The following is a 22,805-nucleotide window of genomic DNA, read 5'->3' on the forward strand; positions in this document are numbered from 1 at the left end:
GCAACGGGAGAGACCACAACAGTGAGAGGCCCATGTGCCGCAAAAAAAAAAAAAAAAAAAAAAAAGAACTGACCTGTCCCTCCGAATAATATAGACTAGAAAGAAGTCCTATAAAAAATCAGGGAAGATCAAAATGAAATAGAAGTTGTCTTATGCTCCCAGGAATAAGCATTGTCTCTCTTAAAAATTTCCCAGCAGACACTATTTAATTTGTTGAATTTTCCCAATATCTGTCCTTCAGATTCCAGTCCTTGGAATTTGATATCACCATTATCTCAGATTTATTCAGATGGAGAACTCATTTATGCATCCAGTCTCAGCCAGTGTTCAATCTGGAGAAATAAACTACACAGTCATTTGGAAAGAGAAAGTTTAAGGTAGATAATTATAAACTGTAGCAGAGCTTTGGAGTAATGACAGACTAGCTAGTAACAAGTAGTAAGAACTTGAAAATAATATAGCAATAGCAGATACAAGGAGCATGCATTGTCTTCAGAGCTGAGATACAGCATCCCATGAAGAGACTCCAGGGCTGAAACCCAGACTCTGCTGGCACTGCTGTGGCTCAAAGAATTGCAAGAAAGTCACTGTGGTTTTCCCTTGCTGGAAATCTCTGGAGCGTCTTCATGGGGAAGGGTCACACTGGAGGCACTTGACTACACCACCATCCGAGGGGATGCTGAGGGAAGCTCCTTCTTCCCTCTTGCGGGGGTTTCAGTATCTGCAAAACAGCTCCAGGTTATGGCTCAGAATTATAGCTCTTGAGGAACTAAGGGTCCTTGACTGTTTTATGGCTGAACTATTATTATTTTGTCTTGCTTGACTGCTTTCCTGGGATATGGTGCGGGGGGTGTCTGTCCCTGGGAGGGCCCCACAATGTCCTGCTCAGTTTCATATCTAGGGTTTTTACCTGTATTTAGGAGAAGGAATGGGGAGAAAAGTTTCTATTCAATTTTCCTTAGATCAAAAGCCTAGCTTTGCATTTAAAATTATTTTTATTTTCTCTAACCAGTGCTTTTCTGGCCTTTAAATGACTGTATTGAGACATTATTTTCCATTTTGTTAAAAAAAAAATTCTCTTCTGGCACCTACATTGTTTTCATTTTGCCTTCTTTTTCTTCTCTCTTCTTCCCTTTCCTTTTCTACTTTTCCCTCCCTCCCTTTGTTCACTTCCTCTTCTCTCTTCCCACCCTCCCTGTCCTTCCTTGCTTCCTTCCCTTTTCCTGTGACATAGTTATTCAGGAGCTTTTATGTTAAGAAGTAATTCAACGAGTTTATTTATGGCTATCTTTTCCAACGAGATCACCTTCATGTTTATATTGGTTTTGAAATATTAAAGTGACAAGTGAAAATATAATTGCGACAACTCAAAATATAATTTGTCTAAATACCTCAAGTTTTGGCAAAAAACATCAAGAGTTTTCATCATCAGAAATAATTTTATTATTTATTTTAAAGCAATTCAGTGTAACTGGTAGCAAAATGGTACATAGACAATAAACAGAACTAAATCCCATAGGGCTACAAGGACTAATGTTGACTTCATCTTTTATTTTCATATGCAAGTGTAAGTATTTAAAAAGGCAACTGTTTGTTAAAAGGCTTTTATAAGTATGTTTTTATTCTTTAAATAACAGAAAAGCTAATAAACTATCATTATTATAGCAAGCTAATATGAATTGTGTCAAATATTAAATTTGGACTGATGTTCATAATCAAAAATAATTATTGTAAAATTTATTAAACAAATTTTTTAGTATTATAGGAAATATAGTCAGGTCCTACCTTAAAATCCTAGTCTTGACAGCTGTCATAATGCAAAAGTACTCAACTTGAGATCTTGTGGGGAAATAGAAGATTCATAAAATCTTACATTTATTCCTAAACATAACTGTAATGGAGTAAAGAAAAGGCAACTCAAAGAAACATCATATTTAAATATCAATGTGCAAATATAAAACAAGTTCATTAAATTTATTATTATTCTCCATTACATGTATTTGTTCAATTCCGCCTTTAGTTTGAAATTTTACATGTGAATATGTGTTTGTCCAATATATTTCAGCTGTGTTTATAACATATACACATACATATGCATACAATCTTTGTTTTAAGATATGCTTCCAATTTTAAGTAACCTGTTATAAATTTTACTTCCCTGTATAGTTAAAGAAAATTAAATACAGGTTCTCCCTATTTTAGGGGAAATTCTTGATGTTCTTGTCATTATAAAATGAGAGTAATGTAAAATACTAAACAAATAGGCATTTCATATTCTCAAAGCCAAATTATACAATGGCTATAAAATCTATAAGTTCACATTTTATGTTTTATACTTTTATGTCCATAGATTTATTGGGGAAATATTAGGTTTTCTTTATTAGTTTTAATCCTTCTATTTTCCTTTCAATTTATCTGCCTCTTTGTGAAAAGAAATGATAACATGTCTCTTTCTAGTCTTATGTGTCCTATTTTCTGTTGAATTAAAATTTAATGTCAATTCAGAAATAAAAATATACAAAATTGGAAGAAAAATATCTTTAAATTTGTCAATGTCTCTTTCATAGGAATGACAGCGCCTTTCAACTACCTGGCAAACTGTGCTCTGTGGTTTTCAACCTGTTTCTGAAAAGGAATAATGCAATGCAGGTAAAAGCACTGGTGTCGCCAAAGGTCAGCGTTTCTTTATTTATAACTGTCAGATTATGTATGGTTTACTTTACATTTAAACAGCAAAACCTACTCTATTTTTTTTCTTTTTTTTGAGGTACACGGGCCTCTCACTGTTGTGGCCTCTCCCATTGCGGAGCACAGGCTCCAGACGCTCAGGCTCAGCAGCCATGGCCCACGGGCCCAGCCGCTCCGCAGCATGTCGGATCTTCCCAGACTGGGGCACGAACACGTGTCCCCTGCATCGGCAGGCGGACTCCCAACCACTGCGCCACCAGGGAGGCCCAAAACCTACTTATTTTTATTTTATGCTTTTTCCTTACAATGTTAAAACATAGCTCCTATAGATAACTTTCCAAAATTAGATCAAAATCTTTGATATACCAATTTTTGGTGTATTATTATTTCAATACTAAAGGCATAAAGGAGGACTTTTAATGTTTTGAAATTTCTTTGTACTCTATAAAAAGTATAATTTTGCTTCTTTTAATTTTAAAGTATCTTTCTAATGAAATATACTGTATAGATATATAAAAAATGTTAAAGCTCAAGAGTCTAATGAAAATCATTACTGAATATTTCAATTAATGCTCAATTCTTATATTAAAGTTGACAAATGCGTTTTAAGTATTCTCTATGTTAGGATTCTTTTAGGAGAACAATAAATATTTGCTTTAGTATACTGTTCTTGGCATACAACGTGTGTTAAACATAAAGTTAGGGAAAAGTTCATGTAGTCCATATTTCTTTTTGTTTGTTTTGGTTTCTTCAGAGTAATAAAACATGCTATGAACAGCTCAAATTCTAAAATGAGTATATCATGTGAAAAGTCAACAAAAAGGGTAAAATGACTTAAAGATTCATATTCTAAAGCAAACTATGATTCTACGCAAAAGTCAGCCACACAAGTTTGTCTGTTAGTCTGTGTAGAGGAGGCTGGACACTTGTGATGAGCTCATTTTTATAAAATGGCAAGTTTAAAGACTATAATAGGACACATTTAATTTTAAGTGGAGCAACAATCTTCTATGCCCATTGGGACGCACCAAATATAACTGGACTTCTAGTTTACTTTCATAAACCTTAATACTTTTTAAAAATTGGCTTTATACAGTTTGTATTATTGTCAAACAATGGAACATCAGGTTCAGATTTTTGCGTTTCAATTTAGGTTTTCAAAATCATTCCATTGATGTCTTTCAAATGTTAATGGGAGGAGTACTAACAAAGCAGTACTTTAAATTTCAAAATAATCTAAACTTCTAGGAGAATAGATTATTTTTAAATATGAGAGAATTGGATATACTCCAATCTAGTTTATTTCATGCCAGCAACACTCTTGTTCTTCTAAGATTTAGAGTTGTTTCAAGCAAGATCCTTGTAGGAGAAAAAAGTCTCTTATTTTCTTTTTTATCAAAGCTGAGTTTCCTCCCGAGAATCTTGGCCTGTGGTGTTGCAGATGCTGTTTTTTCGACTGGGTTCACCATTTGGTAGGTATGCCAGTGGATCGGGTCGGATTAAGTATCTAAGAAAAGAGAACAAGGCAAATAACTGTAATCAAAAAAACTAGTTCACATTGACACTTTAGATTGTTACTTTAAATTTATTCGTTCAGTGTTTAAGGTTATCGAAACTTGTCTCTATATAACGTTGGTGGAATGACTTGTTGTTTATTTGGAAAGGGCTTGTAATAATTCTACACCTAAGAAGATTATCAAGATGAATGTGGATGAATGAAGAATCATTATCTTTCAGTTAGGATCCATTTCACCACCTCCATCTTTTCAAAAGTTTATGTTTTATTTTAGTATTTTATTGATTTATTATTCTTTTCTTTGGCTATTTTTCTATCAAGGATACCTAAATCCTAGCCATGATTATATTACTCAACTGCTCTTAGTGTTATTTTTATCATTCATAAATAAATTTGACCTACATTATTCTATAGGCTTTTTAATTTAAATATTCTATGATTCTACAAAATTAATGATTTCATAAATGCTCTGGAGGATATTATGCCTAGATACTATTTTAATTATTGGGAAATTTATTAACCTAAAATTCAGGTTATGCTATAGTAAGAAATTGGACAAAGAAAATAATTCTCAATTCATTCTACTAGTAAATAGGAAAATGTTCACCTGCCAAACTCACACATTTCAATAATGTTAGAATTTGTTTCAAGAGAGATGTTTTACTTCAGACCGTCAAGTGACATGAGCGTCCATTTCTTGAGCATGTCTAGACTACTGGGCTAGGTCCTGGGAATACAGAAAACCATACACTTCTGACCCCTGCAGAGGATTAACAGAGTGTAATTTATGAAACAGATAGAAAGATTAAAAAGAAATTCCAAACACCACAGAAAGACAAAAAGAACAACAGTGAATGAGGGAATAGTTTATTGAGGAGGTTGGATTGATGGCTTTCCAGGCTTAAGTGGAGACAAACGGAGAGGAAATGGGACACAGAAAAGGATGCTCCCAACACGTTTAGAAAATGAGTTTGACTTTAGAGGACTGGTTAGACCAGGAGATGATGGTAGGTAAATTCAGGAAGAAACGTAGAAAGCAGCTAATAAAGGACTTTAAGTTTCAGGATAAGTAGTTTCTATTTCTGTTCCAAAGTCTTCCCACTGGAAGCCACTGAGGTTTTGGAAGGGAGAGAAGAAAAATAAATATACGTAATACAACATTCTAAAAGTCTTGTTCAGGTGCAAATGCAGTTAGTATTTCATAGTTTTATAATAATGTTCGGAGTTACAAAATAAATGGAGAAACTATTTTAAAAGTGGGGACTCTAATGAAGATTTGTACTTCTCCTCTTAAAAACCAAAGGAAAAATATTCATAAAATATGTCCCTTAAAAGAGCAATTTCAAGCACTGCAGTCTATTTTCTTGGATCAAATGAAAGTTGAGATTAGCGTCCTTGGATCTATTAACTGGATTTTGTTATCCAACCACCTGCTTTACAATTACTTTGAATATCAGTAGCATAGTAGATCAATGAAGAAAACTAATAGTGCACATTTAGCTTTTTAACGCCATATCACCTAGTGATTTATTGTTCTTCGAATCAAATTATTGTTGCATCTTCATTTAAAATGAACTTTTGAAAGTGATTTTTTAGAAAAACATAAAAGGTATGAGTATAATCCATTATCCCCTAAATTCATTGATGTAGCTGCAAAATTTCCTTTCCCTATTATAATCACTACTAAAAGTATGAGCCTAATAAAATAAATTACTTAAATGCATTTTTTTGAACTGCTTGTCATGGTAGCATATTTTCTTGCTCCAGTTATACTAAAATTTAATTATCTCAATGCAAAAAAAAACAGATCATGGCAGAAAAGAGTTCTTTTTTTTTATAGCAGTCAAGTTGATGTTTTAGCTTAAAACTAGTAAAAAATAATAGCATCCAAAAGGCAGAAAAGTCCATGCTTATTTTACCTGTATATATTGTAACATTATATATTTTATTTTTATGTTTCAGTTTTAAAAAGTTTCAGGAATTATTTTGAATTATAAAATCTCTCTGATGGAAGGATTTGTATTGATACATAGACTCGAAAGGTTAACACTATCTTCTCATGTCATCAAAAATAATCATGGAAAAGAATTATATTAGGCTCAAGAAACTTACAATTTGTTATGAAATAAAAATAAGGTAAACCCAACTTAAAAAAATATATATATATAGTTGATAATTTGAAAAAGAGACATATTAAAGTTGGGACTACAAGGGCAGATTTAATAAAAATTGCCTGATTTTATGGGTTAAAGGAAGAAAGACATGTGTAAATAGGGACACAAGAAAAATGGAGCAGTTTTGTTTTATTACAGTCATATACTAAGTGAAGTCTCCAGAATGGGGAGTTGAAAGCCAGGTGCATCACAAATAAGATATTTTCATCTAGTTTAAAGTGCTCCAAAAATTCAGCATCCCCATTGGATATAAATTTTGACAGCCACCTTAAGAACTCTAGCAGCTGGAATTATCATTCATCAGATTACCCCAAGTTCCTATACTCTAACCAGTATCATCAGATGGCAAAATAAAATTATTAAACTTACTAGTTGTATCTTAGGTGACTTATAAAAATCTTTTTACACTGATTTTGGGTCAAAGTTACTCCTACTGATGTATTTTGCTAAGAAGCTTTTGAAGCACATTCATCTTTTTGCCCTAAAACTGAGCAGTACTCAGCAGGCCAATATTCATTCTTCTACTTTTTCTTCTTTATGTATGGCTGTTTTTCAAAAAATTGTTCTCTTTTCAGTTTTATTCATTTAGAAGGTGAAAAGTAATTAGTTTCTATATAGAACTAGCTTCTTTCCAAGCTTGGTACTGTATCTCTATATGCTTTCTAGACATTTCCACTTAGCACATTGAACAATGTACCTAAACTCCAGCTCATCAACTCTCTTTTCTCTATACCCAACGACTGCTCTTTCCTGCTTGAAAAAGTGCCTCCCTATACTGACTTGTTTCAGTGAAGCAGTAATTTCTTTTGCAATCACATAGATTTGAAATCTGAAAGCCACGTGAGAGCCCTTATTTTCCAATTCCCAGACCAATGAACAAGTCTCATTCTTTGTCTCCATAAATTTACCTCCATAGGATCTTGTCTTTACAATCCATCATCCAGATGTTATGACCAATTCTTATCTCCATCCTGCCAATCAATTCTATTGCTTTTTACAGAGCTCTTTTAAAAAAATGGAACCCTCCAACCCAAGCCAAAATCTCCCATGAAACTGACAGCATCTAATTGCTGGCATATTACTAGCTTTAGTTCTAAATCACTTTCATGGATCCAGTTTATGCTCTGCATCACAGAACGTTCTCACTCTTCTTAGTCACTAACTTTATTACTTATTTCCAGGTTATAGATACAAACACATCCTGTGGCCCTAACACCCACCAAGACTTTTGAATCTTTGGCATTTGTTTTATGTCACCAATACAACCTGAAGTTAACTACCCTGTGTAAGCAGGCCTTGGTGCAGCACAGGCTTAGGACCATGAACCTCAAGCTCAGACTCTTATTAGGAATTTCTCACCTAGGCTTACACCTACAACTGTCAAAATACCTTTGCTAAAATCCTGCTACTTTCTTGCTCATATATCCAAGTGCTGCCCATTGCCTATAAGGTTGAATATCAATTCCTTATTTTGTCATCTAAGGTCCTTCCAAAGCCATGTTTAATATGTTGCCAATATTATGTTTAACTAATTAACAACAGAGATGTTAATAATACAAAGCTTTTACTCTGGTCAAACTGGGCTCTGTAGTATTGCCCGCTGGCACGCATTATGCGATGCCCAGGCAGTGCATTTTCTCAAGCCATCTCCCCGTTCTAGAACGTCCCCTCCTTTCTCTCCACCTGCACAAATTCCATCTACCCTGAGTGTCTAGTTCAAGTCCGTTGTCCTTTGTAATCCCTGTAGCTCACAATAATGAATCTCCTGAATTTTGAAAAGCACCATCTCACTTAATCAATGCTTAAGTCATGTGACAAACTCATATATATACTGCTATTAAAAGTTTATGCTTAAATTGTAGTTTTGTTAATTAGAATGTAAACACTTTGAAATCAGGGAAAATGCCTTATTTGTTTCTATAGAGCACATTTTTAAGGCAACACTAGTACAACTGAACATGCATAATACATAATTTTTGATGAATCAAATTACTACCATAGATCCTTTCCTAATAAGAGTTTTGACCAATTTTACCTTGGCTTTGAGAAAGTCTCAGGTATTTCATACTAGCTAGTGTGGGATATTTTAGGTTTTCCTTTGAGCTGATCTCTTCTTATTCCACATATTTTCTATTATTTGTCCAAATGTATATTTGCTCACAAAATATAAAATTCATGCTGCTTTTTCCTTCTTTTATAGCTCTGTCATCCTACAAGGCTTTTATATAGTATTACACACAGCAATATACAAAAAGCATTTCTTTATTGAACACAAAAATTAGACTTTGATTTCCTAAGCATTTGTATCACAAGAAAGATAAGGGGCTATTATGGTGGAAATAAAAATATAAAAGTAAATAAATCGGTGGTTGTCTGAAAATACATGCCTTATGTGAGATCAACTTACACAACATCATTCAGCTCTAGTCTGGTATCTGGAGATGGGTTTATCAGGATGTAGGAGAGGGTACTTTGATGATCGTTCATTTCATCTAGAAGATAAATAAATGTCAAGTTTGTTATACCACTTACAGAAAATTGCAGGAATTATTTTAGAGTGTCTTATCTTCAACCATAGAGCTGTCAACAATAACTTGCTCTAGTTTTGTCCACAGCAGGATTGTGTATATAACTTTGGCTATTTTCAAATTACTGCCACTGGAAATATCTGACAGGTGCTCATTTTTTGTTCCAATAGATGTTAAAAATAAAGTATCTAATTCTGTTCAGAACAACCACAGTTATAATCTACCTTGTAAGCTATTACACTGAAAAAGTATTTCTGTTAATGAAATAGCTAGACAGGATGTTTACTTAATTTATTATGATTTAATATTTATTAAAAAAATCGTGCTTATAAATGGTCATCCCAGACAGAAACATTCATGTGGGAATTCTGTGAAAAATCATCTAATGTCATCATGTTTAAAAAACACAACAGAAATGTACCTAAAAAGCATGAAGGCCCTAAATACGTTTGACTTCCTTACATGATATATCTGATATAAGACATGGTAATGTTCTTGCCAAATGCAAAGAATCCCATGGAACAGAATTTAATTGTAAGTTTTAAGGGAAGTGTACCATGGGATCCTTTGTTTTTTCTCTAAAACAATACATATTTTAAAAATAAAAAGCTGTGCCCTTTAAGTTTTGTCAATTCACTCTGAAAACATCATCAGACTTCAAGTATGGAGAACTGAACTGGCACTGAAAATGAAAAGAAAATAGCTTTGGAATTGAGATTTTTTAGCTGCTAAGGCTATGAGAAGGTGTAAATATAAAGCCATGTGGACACATACTCAATAAATATTCATCTTCCCAAGGGTAAAGTTTTTAGGCTGGGAGGGCACTGTTTCAAATCCTGCTCTAGAGCCATAGTACTCATCTAGCTACTACAGTTGCAGATAAGCTTGGTTCCTAAAAGTAGTACTAAATTTTGCAGTTTGATCCAAAATCTAAGAATATATTTCATACTAATAGAGATATATCAATATATATCAAGTATATATCAAGATATATACTCAAGTAACTGCTTAAAATTAAAGATCCTTTTTAGGCCAACATAGCTGATCCTGATAATTTCCTACACTGGAAAATATATATTATTTTCATAAAATAACATCTACCAGTAGGTTTAACTAGAAACCTGTCACTTGACTGTGAAAGACAGTAATTTTGGTTATGATCTTTCAAGTTGATATCCAGATATGCCTTATTCTTAATCTATAAATGAACATCCTTATCTTACAAGGCAGATAAACTGCAGTATAATCGAACCCCCCATAAATTTGCCAGTAAAGCTATTATAATCATAAGATTATCAAAAATTAATACTCAAATAAAGGAATATATTTGGTTGCATATCCCAGGGGCAGACACAAGGAACTGTATCCTGTCATGGGGATAAAGTTGCCAGGCAAAATAGAGAATGCCCTGTGAAATCTGAATTTCAAATTAAAAATTAACAATTTTTAGAAATATATATATATATATATATATATATATATATATATATATATATATATATATACCAAATATTATAGGTAACACGCTTATACTAAAAATCATTTGTTGTTTATCTGAAATTTAAATTTAACTGGGAATCTTGTATTTTTACTTGCTAAATCTGCCAATCATACTTTGGGGAGGGGGTGGATGGTTAATTCAATCAGCTGGAGCTTGGAATTCCAATGAATATATAACGATGAGCTTACTCCAAATAAGGTGCAATTTCAACTCAAAGCATATTGTACTGGCAGATTACCAGAATCATCTTTCTACATAAAAAGTAATTTTGACTTATATATTCTTTCTGAGAAATTTCCCCCTTGTGTGAATTTCCACAATAGCTAAACAAAAGAACAGAGGTTAACAGTGCATTCTGGAGACTAAAGCAGGATGCCCTGAAATGTGATAGGTCATTAGAGAATCTCGACCTATTTGGCTATGTATAACTTAACTTCTCATGTAAACAATGGCACTGTTGAAGTCTCTTATGTAAAGCAGTGAACATTATTGAACAGAGGCATTAGAGGGAAAACAATTTTAACAAATAACTTCTCAGTTAATATTGATACTCAACACTTCTCCTTGATTATTAACATGATGTTGTACTCATTTTTGTTTCTGGGATGAAGTCAAAATCTTATTGGTGACTTGGTATGCCTGTTACAAATGTAAAAACTGTCTAGATAACTGAGAACGTTACAGAACTAAATATAACTATCATGTCTGTTCAAGTAGATAGTTTGATTTTATCTTTCTGAAGATTTTTGTTTTTCCATGGACTCCAGGAATTGGAGCAAACATTTTGCTGATGTGCTCGATTCAATGATCCCAAAAGGTTTATATGGAAACATGGGTAATATCGCAGTCAGAATTCATCACTCCTGGTCTTTCCTCACCCACCCCTCACTGACCTCCTCAGTGTTAACAGAATTAAAATTAATTGCTGAGTTCAAAGCTGTTCTCTCTTTCCTTCTGATGCCTGCCTTGTTGTAGGAGTCACCCTTGTCTGCTTGTTCTCTGCCGTGCTGCTCTGTCTGGAAGTCCTACAGTTCACTCTCTTTCACTTTGTGACTTTAAGAATTAGACAGTGAGCTTTTAAAAGCGTATTGCAGTCATCTATCAAAATCACATTCAACAATCTAGTTTTATCAGCCCTAAGTCTGGTATTTTTGTCTCTACCAGTTATTCCCTACATATTTTTTAGTTATTTCTGAATTCTGGAGGGGGAAATATGGTAAGTTTCCTGTATTTTTAAGACCCTATCATAGTAATCACCGTTGGTGGTGGCAAAGACATGAATGGATTAAATCTCTTGGGACTTCCCTGGTGGTCCATTGGTTAAGACTCCACGCTTCCAAAGCAGGGGGCGCGGGTTTGATCCCTGGTCGGGGAACTAAGGTCTCACATGCCGTGCAGGCAGCCAAAAAAATATATATATATATATGCAGATTGACCCTCCATATCTGTGGGTTCCAAATCTTCAGATTCAATCAACTGAAGGTCAAAAGGCTCTTTACCACAAGTATAATAACATATATAGTGAAGAAAATAAATTTACTTAGGAAAATTTGGCTCATGAACCAGAATCGAGATTTTATCTCCTACACAGCAAAAATATCTACTAAGGAAGTCTACTGTGAGGATACTCAATGTGTCCTTAATAAGCAATCTCTGACCTTGGTAAAATAAAATGCACTATATCATTTAAAGTGTCTTATAAAAATTATTGTTCATCATTGACATACTTATCTTAATAAAACTATTCTTCTTTGAAAAGTTGAAATAAATGAAGTAGAATACTGAAAACTTTAAAAGAAGTTTGAGAGTCAAATTAAACAACTACTAGTAGTATTTACCAAGAAACTTCTTTTTCTGTATTAATTTGCATATGTAATTATTCAATCGAAATCTTCATATAGGAAATACTCTGCATAGATTGTTTCAGGTAAATGTATCATAACAGAAAGGATATAGATGTATATTCCTATTGTTCTTACATAATAATTGATTGAGTCCCTTTCCACACACATGAGTTTCATATTTTTGTTTTGTTTCAGTTTTTAAAACATCCTTTTGAAGTATTTTAAAAGCAGTTTTAAAAGAGGAGAATAAAATTTGATAAAATAAATTTAAATCTTACATGCATTTGTGTAGGTTTTGTTAAATAAGACTGCCAAAAACACACATTCATTGTGTATTGTTATCAGAGAAGCATTTCAAAGAATACAAAGGTATCAATGAAAAGCTCTGTTAAGAACAAAGACCCTGAAACCAGAGGGCTTGCATTGAAATCCTGGTTTCCCAATTATGCCGAGACCTTAGGCACATTACTTAATTTCTTAATCTTTCTCTGTTTAGTTTCCTCATCTGTAAAATGGGGTAGCAATAGTTTTTTGTCTTAAATCTTATTATTAGAATTAAATGATAAATGAATAATAAGTATAATTTAACATTAATATATCAGAATAAATATACAGTTCTTAGAATCAATTCTGATCCAGAATATCAAGTGCTGTATAAAGGTTTCCTATTATTATCAGAGCAGGCAAATTCAATCCATAACTTGTAAATAATAACTGTACCTATATTGTGATATGAAGGTGTTGGCATGCAAAGACACGGGAAGAAAAGTTTGCAGACAAAGAACCCCAAATGGGAAAGACTGAAATGGTTGAGTTTAAGTTGCAGAAAGCAGGTCCTTGAGAATGGACTAAACAAGGAGGAGTTAGTTGGAGACATGTCAAAAGGGCAAGCTGGGTCCAGACCCTGGAGAGCTTTAGAGACCTTGATCAGAAGTTTGAATTTTAGTCTAAAGGCACAGGAAGCCTTTGAAAAGTTGTAAGGATGGGAGGTTTGGAGGCATGATCTGATTTCATGTTGAGTATATCACTTTGGCTGCTCTGTGGGAAATGGATTTTGGGGGGGCTCAAATTTGCTCTCAGGGATAGTAGGCGAATAGTACAGAAGCCCAGGGGAGAGATGGTGGTGGCTTGGGAGCAATGGCAATGCAGGAAATTTAGGAGGAGGGAGGGAAAGATAGACGGAGAGCTTGAGAGAGCAAGAGAGCCATAGAGAGAGAAAGGGAGGGGAGGGGGGAGCAGAGTGAAGGAGGGAGGAAGGGAGGGAAGAAGAGATGGAGATGTTTTAGGATGGACACCACAGCATATCTGAATTCTGATGGAAAAGACAAGTAAAAGGGAAAAAATTGGTCTGTACCAGCGTGAGAGCATATTTTTTCTTCAGTGACACAAGAAATACCAGAGAAAATACTCTCCATTGCACAATGCTTATCTCCCCAACAGGGTCCAGTCCTAATAACTGGTAATAGCACATCCTAGAGATGATTTCCCTTTCCCCTCACCTGAATTTCCATCTATATTATGTGTTATCCACCTATGAAACTCATTAGTTTTTCAGTGCTGATTTAACTGGTTCATGTATTCCAGTTTAGTATCAAACTGTGTTTATGAGTACAACTATTTTGTTCATTTTACTGAACTTACCAGTGTATTTTCAGGGAAGAAAATGTGGCTAGAGGTATGGATAAAAGAATAAATATATTTAACCACCTCTACTTAAAATGATTTTCATTACCTTTCGATAATTTGGAAGTACTTTATGCTACACAAGATAAAAGCAAGAAGTATACTCTCTTAACCTCCCTACATATAAACATCCAGAAATCAAGATGAGATGAAACAATTAGCCAAACAAGAAGAATGATATAAAGCAAAGCTTCAGAAATCACTCATTTTCAACTGTCATGAGCCTCCCCATCACTTACTAGCTTCATACACAAAACTAGTTACTTTAGACTCAATTTTCCTTTAAAATGGAGTATTTGATATTTCTTAACATTTAAAAATCTATATTACTACCTTGTATAAATGGTAAAAGACTAAAATCCCCTTGCTATTTTTTTAATGTGATAGAGAATTCAAAAAAAGTGAATAATGTGTCTAAAAACATACTATTTCTTCAATGGTTCAGGTTCAGTTTTGTTTTTTTTAAATGCTTTCTCCACTGCCCCACCTCCCCTAAACAAGTATTGACCTTTAGAGCTATTATGTGTCCCTAGTGAATGGAAACTGCTCAATAAATGCTAGTTTCTTTGAAAATACTATTACAATACTTTACATTAAGTGATGTGGGCTGAAACAGTACAGATTGTCTGCAAAGTAAAAAACACAGGTACACTTTAAAAAATAGAACATTAATTACATTCAAAAATAATGGGTTCAATATATTTTCAGGTGAATATTTCTAAATTTAAAACTATGATCTAGCTGATAATCTGAAAAAGTAAAATAAATACACTTCTATACAGAAAGTCCAAAAGGTTTTGGAAAGACCTTATTTACTTTCATTTTAGTAGTTGGATACACTACTTTAAACTTAAAGGTACTTCACCTGAAATAGTATCTGAGATTGAAGAAAAATGTATTGAACATATTATCTGAAAAATTTAAGAATAAGTATATAGCATGTTTTTCAGTTTTGCAGCTAACCTGTAGTACCACCATATGACTTACCAGAGGCATTTTTATGATTAGTTGATAATCATAATTTATCACATGATATTCATTATTTTATTCTCCAATTTAGTCATTTAGTAATGTTAACTGGGCATGATTATAGTCACAAATAATTCTAAATCTGGGGACATCAATGAACAAGATAGGCAAAGTCTACAGATTTACCTTTAACAAGTTAACTGTAAACTTCCTATATGATTTTAAGTATATCATTTAAGTTATCTTTGGATAATCATCATTGTTCTGTTTATCTCATAGACTTATTGGTAAAACAAAATAAGAAATTTACTAATTCAAAATGCACATTCAATGAGTTTTGATATATGCATAGAATAGTGCAACCTCTACCATAATTACAACATAGAACATTTCTATAATGACAAAAAGATCCCTCTTACCCTTTTGCAGTCAATTCCCACCTTTCACCTCCAACCCCTAGAATCACTGATTTCTAGGAAAAATAACTCTGCTAAGATCTTACAGGGTGTTTCTGTGTGGCTTTTTTTTTTTTCCCCTTTGTGTAATGTTTTTGTCAGGCATCCAAGTTATTGTATGGACCTACTTTAATATTAATATAGCCACTCCAGTTTTCTATGGATTTGTGATTACATGAAATATAATTGTATGCTTTTACTTTTAATCTATTTCTTTGTTCACATTTTAAGTGGGCTTCTTTTAGGCAACACAGAGCTGGCTATTGCTTCTTTTAATCCCATCTGATGCCTTCTGCCTTTTAATTGAAATGTTTAGTCCATTTATATTTAATATAGATATAGTTGAGTTTAAATCTACCATCTTGCTAGCTGTGTTTCACTTGTCCCAGATGTTCGTTGCTCTTCTTTTCTTCTTTCCCTGCCTTCTTTGGATTAAATGAGTTTTTAAAAAGCTCTTCATAAGATCATTCCATTTTATTTGCACTATCAGTTATTAGTTATATCTCTTTGATTTAGTTGTGTTGTAGTTTCTCTAGATCATGGGTTGGCAAATGTTTTTTTTTTTTTCTGTAAAGAATGAAATAATAAACATTTTAGACTTTTCAGGCCATATGAGCTCTGTTTTACTTATTAAACATTTTAAACTGTAAAGTGAAAGCATCCATAAAAAATACAAAAACTAACAAGAATGGCTGCTTTTTTTTTTCTCCAAAAACTGGTGTGCTGCAGTTTGCTGTCCCCTGCTCTAGGGTCTAAAGTATACAGCTTTAACTTTTCAGTATCTACTCTTAAATAATTCACCACTTCACATGTAATATAACAAGCTTACTACATTATACTTCTATTTTTTCCTTGTTATCTGAGTTATTACTGCCATACTTCTTTGCTTCTATATATGCTATAAAACTTAAATGTTTGTTATAAACAGTAAATTATCTTTGAATAAAATTTTAAAAGTAGAAATGTATAGTTTACATTTACCCATATGCTTACTTATTTTGTTTAGATCTAACTTTCCACCTGGCATCATTTTCCTTCTATCTTAAGAACTTCTTTGAACAATATTTTTAGACTGCAGCACTGCTGTTGACAAATTTTCTCAACCTTTTTTCCTAAAACTGTCCTTACTTGCTTTTAGTTTAGAAAGATATTTTTACTATGTATAGAGTTTTAGGTAGACTATTTTTTCCAGTACTCTAAAGAGTTTCCCAACTGTGATTTGGTTTGAGAAGTTTCTGACAAGAAGTTCGCTACTATCCTTTTATTTGTCTCTCATTCAAAAAAAAAAAAAAATTACTTCTTCTTCCGGCTTCATTTTATTTTTTTTTCCAAAATGTTCTTCTGCTTACATGGAAACACAATAAGAGTTGAGTATACTGTGTTGTCTGGCTTCTTTTGAGGTGTTTTATCATTGGCTTTCAGCAACTTTTTATATTGTGTCTTGGCATTATTGTATTTGTTATATTTATATTGCTTGAGTTTCCCTGAGCTTCTTAGATCTTGAATAGAGTCCCCATCAAATTTGGAAAAAAATGTTGGTCATTATTTCTTCAAATATCCATTCTCTCCCTCCTTCTGGTACCAATTACATGATTATCTGATATTGCCCCACAAGTAACTAACACTATTTTTTTCTTTTCTTCTCTATTCTGCATTTTAGATAGTCTATTGCTATGGCTTTATGTTCATTGATATTTTCTTCTGCAGTAGCTATTTTTACGTGCATCCCATCCAGTATACATTTTATTTTGAATACTGCATTACAAATTCTAAACTCTAATAAGAGTTTCATATCTTCAATTTCTCTCTTTATCATTCTCCTGTTTCCCTCTACCATCTTAAACATATAGACAATATTGTAATAACTACTTAATATTTGTGTTTTCTGAATCTGTTTCTGTTGATTGATCTTCTTCTACTGGTACAGGTCATATTTTCTAATTTGGGGTCCACTTACATGACTTCCAGCCTGTAAAAAGCTTAACTCATTTGTTAACCTTTTCTCAGGTAACAAAGTTATAGGCTATTTTTTTCCAACATCTGCACACACTGATTTATATTTTTTCTAGTTATTTAAATTGAGAGCATAAACAGTCATCATAATTGGAAATGTCTTCTTACTGTTTCAATGCATTTAGAAAGCTCATTATTTGCTCTCATTGACTATTTATTCTCAACTCATAATAAAATGTTGGAATTAAAAAGTTCACTCAAACAATTAAATTTTTTTCTCAATGACAAAAAAATATTTTATTTTATTCAAATGGCCACATTTTTCTTACACTTATGCCAAAACACAGTACTTGAATTTCCAGTTGTAAAGATAAAATATATGTATATTTAAGTGCAATTAAGTTAACCATGGTGTTAAATTATGTAAAAATATTCATATCATTGAGAAATTAATGTTCTGGGAAGGATATGATACAACTCCATGAAACAAAACTTTATAGTTTTACTTTAGGGATATATGGAAAATTCATTGCAGAAACAATTTCATTTACCATAAAACATTATCAGCTCAGCAATTACTTCCTTTGAAAGCTTCATTACTTTATCTATTAAGAAAACCATTGAGTTTGTTTCTTTCTACTAACATTCTATATACAGAATGAGATTAACATAAAAACCATGGATTTATCCTTCTGTGTCTGCTTGCCACCTTGTGAGAATGGGTCAGTTCTGGAGACATTAAATCGTCCATTTTCTAGAACTCTATACTGGCAGTATATACTGATTGTACATGTCAACACTATTGTACTCATTTATATTGGGAGATGGAAAATGATATATTTCAAAAATCAATAAAAATCCAATGTCAGTTTCTTTTGAAATAATAAATTGTTATTGAAGTCATTACAGTGATCTCAGATACTTATATTATTCCTCCTAAATACTAAATGTTGTAAAACACGCTAGAAAAATACCTAGCTTTAATGCCTTTTCCCTCTTTGGTAACTTGTTTTAGGATAAATTTGTAAGTAATCTTTTACTAGAAAAAGGTACCTGACCTATTGTTTAGAGTTTGGGGAAATTTTTTATTAAAAGCCTATATGAAAATGGTCAATGATTAATAAAAGAGTCTAAAAATAGAAGTTGATGGTTTTACTATTACTATTACTGCTATTATTACTACTACTGCCATAACCATATATATCATACATTTGGGTGGGAATAACATTCCTTTCTTGTTATTTTTGTTTGCTTCTATCCCATAAGAAAGAGGATGATTAAGAATTAAGTCACCATATTAACTATAAGAAAAGTTCTTGGTTAACCCATCCATTATTTCAGGCAAATTATGAATTTACTTAACAAAGAAACTAAGGCTTCCTGATGGATGTAATGAAAGCCATGTCTAACTAGAAGTTACTCTTTGTCACTTAAAAGGATTTCATTTTTTTCTCCCTTGGCATTCCCTCATTTACTAACAGTATGAAACGTAAAACAAACCATGTCAAAATCAGCTAGAATCTGTAGCAGCGGTCACACCAGGAATACTTACTTGCCGATTTATAATATGAAAATATATTATATTTTATATAATACAAAATCTTATAATATAAATATTGAATATTAAAAATATGTATCATTCTAAGTGCTAATCATTAAGAATCTGCTAACAGTTTTTAAGAATCATTCTTAGTGAGTATGAAAGGCAAATAGATTGTTGAAGAATAATGCCAGTTATAAACAGAAAGAAAATAATAACTATATATTTGCAGCGCAGTTTATAGACTGAAAAATCATTTGTCACATGCATTCTATTATTTCATATCTCACCCTTTTGGAAGACCTGATTACCCTTATTTGATTGTTGAAGAACATGAAGTTCAGGGACACAGTGACTTACCCAAGGACACATGGCCAGTTAGTATATAATGCCATGATCTTTGAGGTAAATAAGTTTTTTAAAATTATATAGAAGATGTTTTCAAAAAAATTTCAATGAAAAGCAGGAAGAATTTGTAGATTCTCATGTTATTTAATTTCCCAAGACAGGCAGGTCCTCAAATTCTGTCTCCCAAACCCTTGGGGCCTGATGTGTACCAGAACTGAATTTTTTAGATTTAGAAAGTAATATTGGACACATAATGTATTTCATGTAATATGCTCAGTTGGGCCTGAAGCAACAGACAATTTCATATTTCTGTAGCAAACATATGAATATTCACAATAAATCTGATAAAGGATACAAAGAGTTTCAAGCAGTTTGGATCAGGTTCAGCATTTATACAAGTTTTAGTGTCAAACTTGCTTAAAAATTCAGTCTTCAGAAATTTTGGATTTTAAAATTGCAAGTGAGGGATTATATACCTGTTATCTCATTAATGTCTTTTGGGAGATAGGTATATGTTTATCTTAGTTAATACATGCAAAAGCATTTATAGTATTTCAACCTAACCTGTAGAGATAGGCATGTCAGGAAATATTGAAAATGTTATCCTCTGGTTTTTAAGAATTACCTTTCTTTTGGAATTGAATACTATAAAAAACAAGTGAGAGGTAATCCTTGCCTTCAGCAAGCATGTTTAATTATCAAATATTAATTTAACAACTTTTTAGAGTTTAAGCATTCTTTTCTGTGTTTCTTTATGATTTCCTATTATTTGAGATATAATTAAGTTTTTCTTTAAATAGTATAAAAATAACTTTTCTAATCTATCATTTATAAAGCAGCATTGTTCTACAAGTTTGATCATTTGAAGTAATTTTCATGCAAACACTTAGTTGAAAGCTAAATTCAGAAAGAGGACAGAGAAAGAGAATCCACGAAAGGATATTGCCATAGATAGAGCAGGGAAAATAAGAATCCTTTGTATGTGACAGTGTTCTCAGAAAAGGGGTAGAGAAGGAGAAATGTGTGGAGAGTAAATGTGAAGTAATAATGCACAGACATGGAATGTAATTAGTAGATAAAAGAAAGAACACAAGAGAAAAGGTGAAGACTAAAGGGTGTGTGTGTGTGTGTGTGCACGTGTGTGTTTCTGTTGGGATTATGGGAAGGAGACCTGATTTCCTTGGAAGAGGAACTAAGAGAAAGGAAATGGAGAAACATGAAAGATTAGGAAAGAGTGGGATTAGATCACAGAATCTGGATTTGAAGGAGCCAGGAAGAAGTACGATTAAAAGCATGGGAAAAGAATCTTTTCTTTTCATCTGGAGGAAACAAGTTAATTATAAAATTAATTCAGAAGAAGCATCCAAATATAGCTAGGCAAATATTGAAAAAGAAGAGTGCAGTGCTCCTAGCCCTACCAGATATCAAAGACTCTAATTAAAACAGTAGGTGTTTTTGTCAGAAGAGGCAGACAGACCATTGTAACACGACAGAAAGTATAGAAATAGACCCAACAGCAAGTACAAATTTAGGATCTGCTAAAACAGGATCTAAAAATCAATAGAATGGGCTGTGCATTTTAATAAGTGGTATTGTATAACTAAATATGAAAAAATATCCTAGATAATACAAAACTGTGTTCCCTTGCTCACCATATATACCAGGACAAATTCCAAACAGACGGGATATTTAGATGTAAAATGTGAAACCAAATAAGTAATGAAAAAAAAAAACATAATAGAATTTCTCTCTAAATTGGAAGAGAGAAAAGTGTTCCTATTACTTAAAATTGATCAGTAATAATGCAAATGATTTAAAAATTGGATTAGGGCTTCCCTGGTGGCACAGTGGCTGAGAATCTGTCTGCTAATGCAGGCGACACGGGTTCGAGCCCTGGTTTGGGAGGATCCCACATGTCGCGGAGCAACTAGGCCCGTGAGCCACAACTACTGAGCTTGCGCGTCTGGAGCATGTGCTCTGCAACAAGAGAGGCCTCGATAGTGAGAGGCCCGCGCACTGTGATGAAGAGTGGCCCCTGCTTGCCACAACTAGAGAAAGCCCTCACACAGAAACGAAGACCCAACACAGCAATAATTAATTAATAAACTCCTACCCCCAACATCTTCTTAAAAAAAAATTGGATTAAAATATAAAATAATAAAAGTAAAGGAAAAAGACTAAGCTGAGAAAGAAATATCTGCCATTAATATCCAAAGTTCTAATATATAAGCACCTCTAAAAATACTAAGAACAAAAAATAAATCTATAAAAATTAGCTAGATATAAATAATTCACTAAAAATGCCTCTTAACCACATGAAAGGATGCTTGACCTCATCAGAATAAGAAGGCATGCTGAGATACCACTTTAAAAAATCTATTAGATTGGCAAAACATGCAAAAGTCTAACAACATATTCTGTTGGCAAGGTTTTGAGAAAATGGTCTCTCATACTTTTCTGGCAGAAATGCAAAATCATACATATTTAAGGAGGAACATTTTTCCAGTAGCAAAATTATATATATATATATATATATATATACACATTTAATCTTTAATCCAGTAATCTCACTTTTAGATATCCACCCCAAAGACACACTGAGAAAAAACACAGAAAGATGTAGGCATATGCCTATTAATTGCAAGACTTTGTAATTAGAAAAGACAGAAAGGACTAGCTTAATAGACTATGATATATTTATACAATGGAGCATTAGGCAGCTGTAAAAAGAAATAAGTATTTCTATATTCTACTAAATCAGTGATCTCCAGGATGTACTGTTAAGTGAAAGGAGCAATGTGGGAAAAAAAGAAAGGAACATATCATGCTACCATATATATTTTTAAATTTATAATTAAAAATGGAAGGATAAACCATAAAGTTAAAAAAGGTTACTCACGGAGGAGAAGGAGATTGTGTGGCAGTGACAGGGACAGATGTTAAATTTCTTTGAATATAACTTGTATTAAATATTTCTCTTTGGACTGTGTACATAGTTTACATAACTAAAAAACAAAATTAAATTTTAGAAAAAGCAATTCTTAAACACTGAAAACAGAAATGAGTCTAAATTTATATCCAATTGATAGTATAACCACATCAAGAAGAACTTTTCCAAGACTTAGAATAGTTTTACTAAACATCCCTATTGGGCTAGTCTATAAAGTAAAGAATGCATAAAAATGCATTTTTAGCAATTATAGTGTTAATATTAGCATTATATTATATTCTGAGACTGTTTTATGTATATTATGAAAAATACAATATGATTTTTTATAACTCCATCATTTCTATTGTTATTGACAAGCAGTAATCTAGGTGTAGGAAAAAGAAAGTACAGATATAGGACAGAAAAAGTTAAATAAAATCCCTAAAGCCTGCATTTTAATTTTAAGTATCCATATGAACTGGTGAAATAGTTTACCTATCTATCCTCTAACTATCTATCTATCTATCATCTGTCTACCTAATCTTTTAGTTCTCGACTGAAAAACTCAGAAAAAGTGACAAACACAGTAAAAATGAACATCTCTGAAACTTGGTTATAATCTCGAAATACCATTTCCCTCTAAAAGAGACAGAATCCTTGGAGGGCTGGCTTATTTT

At 32.7% G+C, this 22,805-nt stretch overlaps 1 protein-coding gene across 3 annotated transcripts in view; it reads right to left on the reverse strand.

Moving 5' to 3' along the window:
- Positions 1–4,083: 4,083 nt before the first annotated feature.
- The window catches only part of KCNT2 (potassium sodium-activated channel subfamily T member 2), a gene marked incomplete at both ends in the record, with an annotated part of 353,426 nt that continues 334,704 nt past the window's right edge, over positions 4,084–22,805 (reverse strand). For all 3 annotated transcript variants that reach the window (XM_079727058.1, XM_079727057.1, XM_079727056.1), the window contains 2 exons: positions 4,084–4,195; positions 8,786–8,870. In XM_079727058.1, coding sequence (XP_079583184.1) covers positions 4,084–4,195; positions 8,786–8,870 — 197 coding nt within the window. The remainder of the gene's footprint in view (positions 4,196–8,785; positions 8,871–22,805) is intronic.

This window comes from Hyperoodon ampullatus (genome assembly GCF_949752795.1).
Source record: "Hyperoodon ampullatus genome assembly, chromosome: 2".
Taxonomy (NCBI): Eukaryota; Metazoa; Chordata; class Mammalia; order Artiodactyla; family Ziphiidae; genus Hyperoodon; species Hyperoodon ampullatus.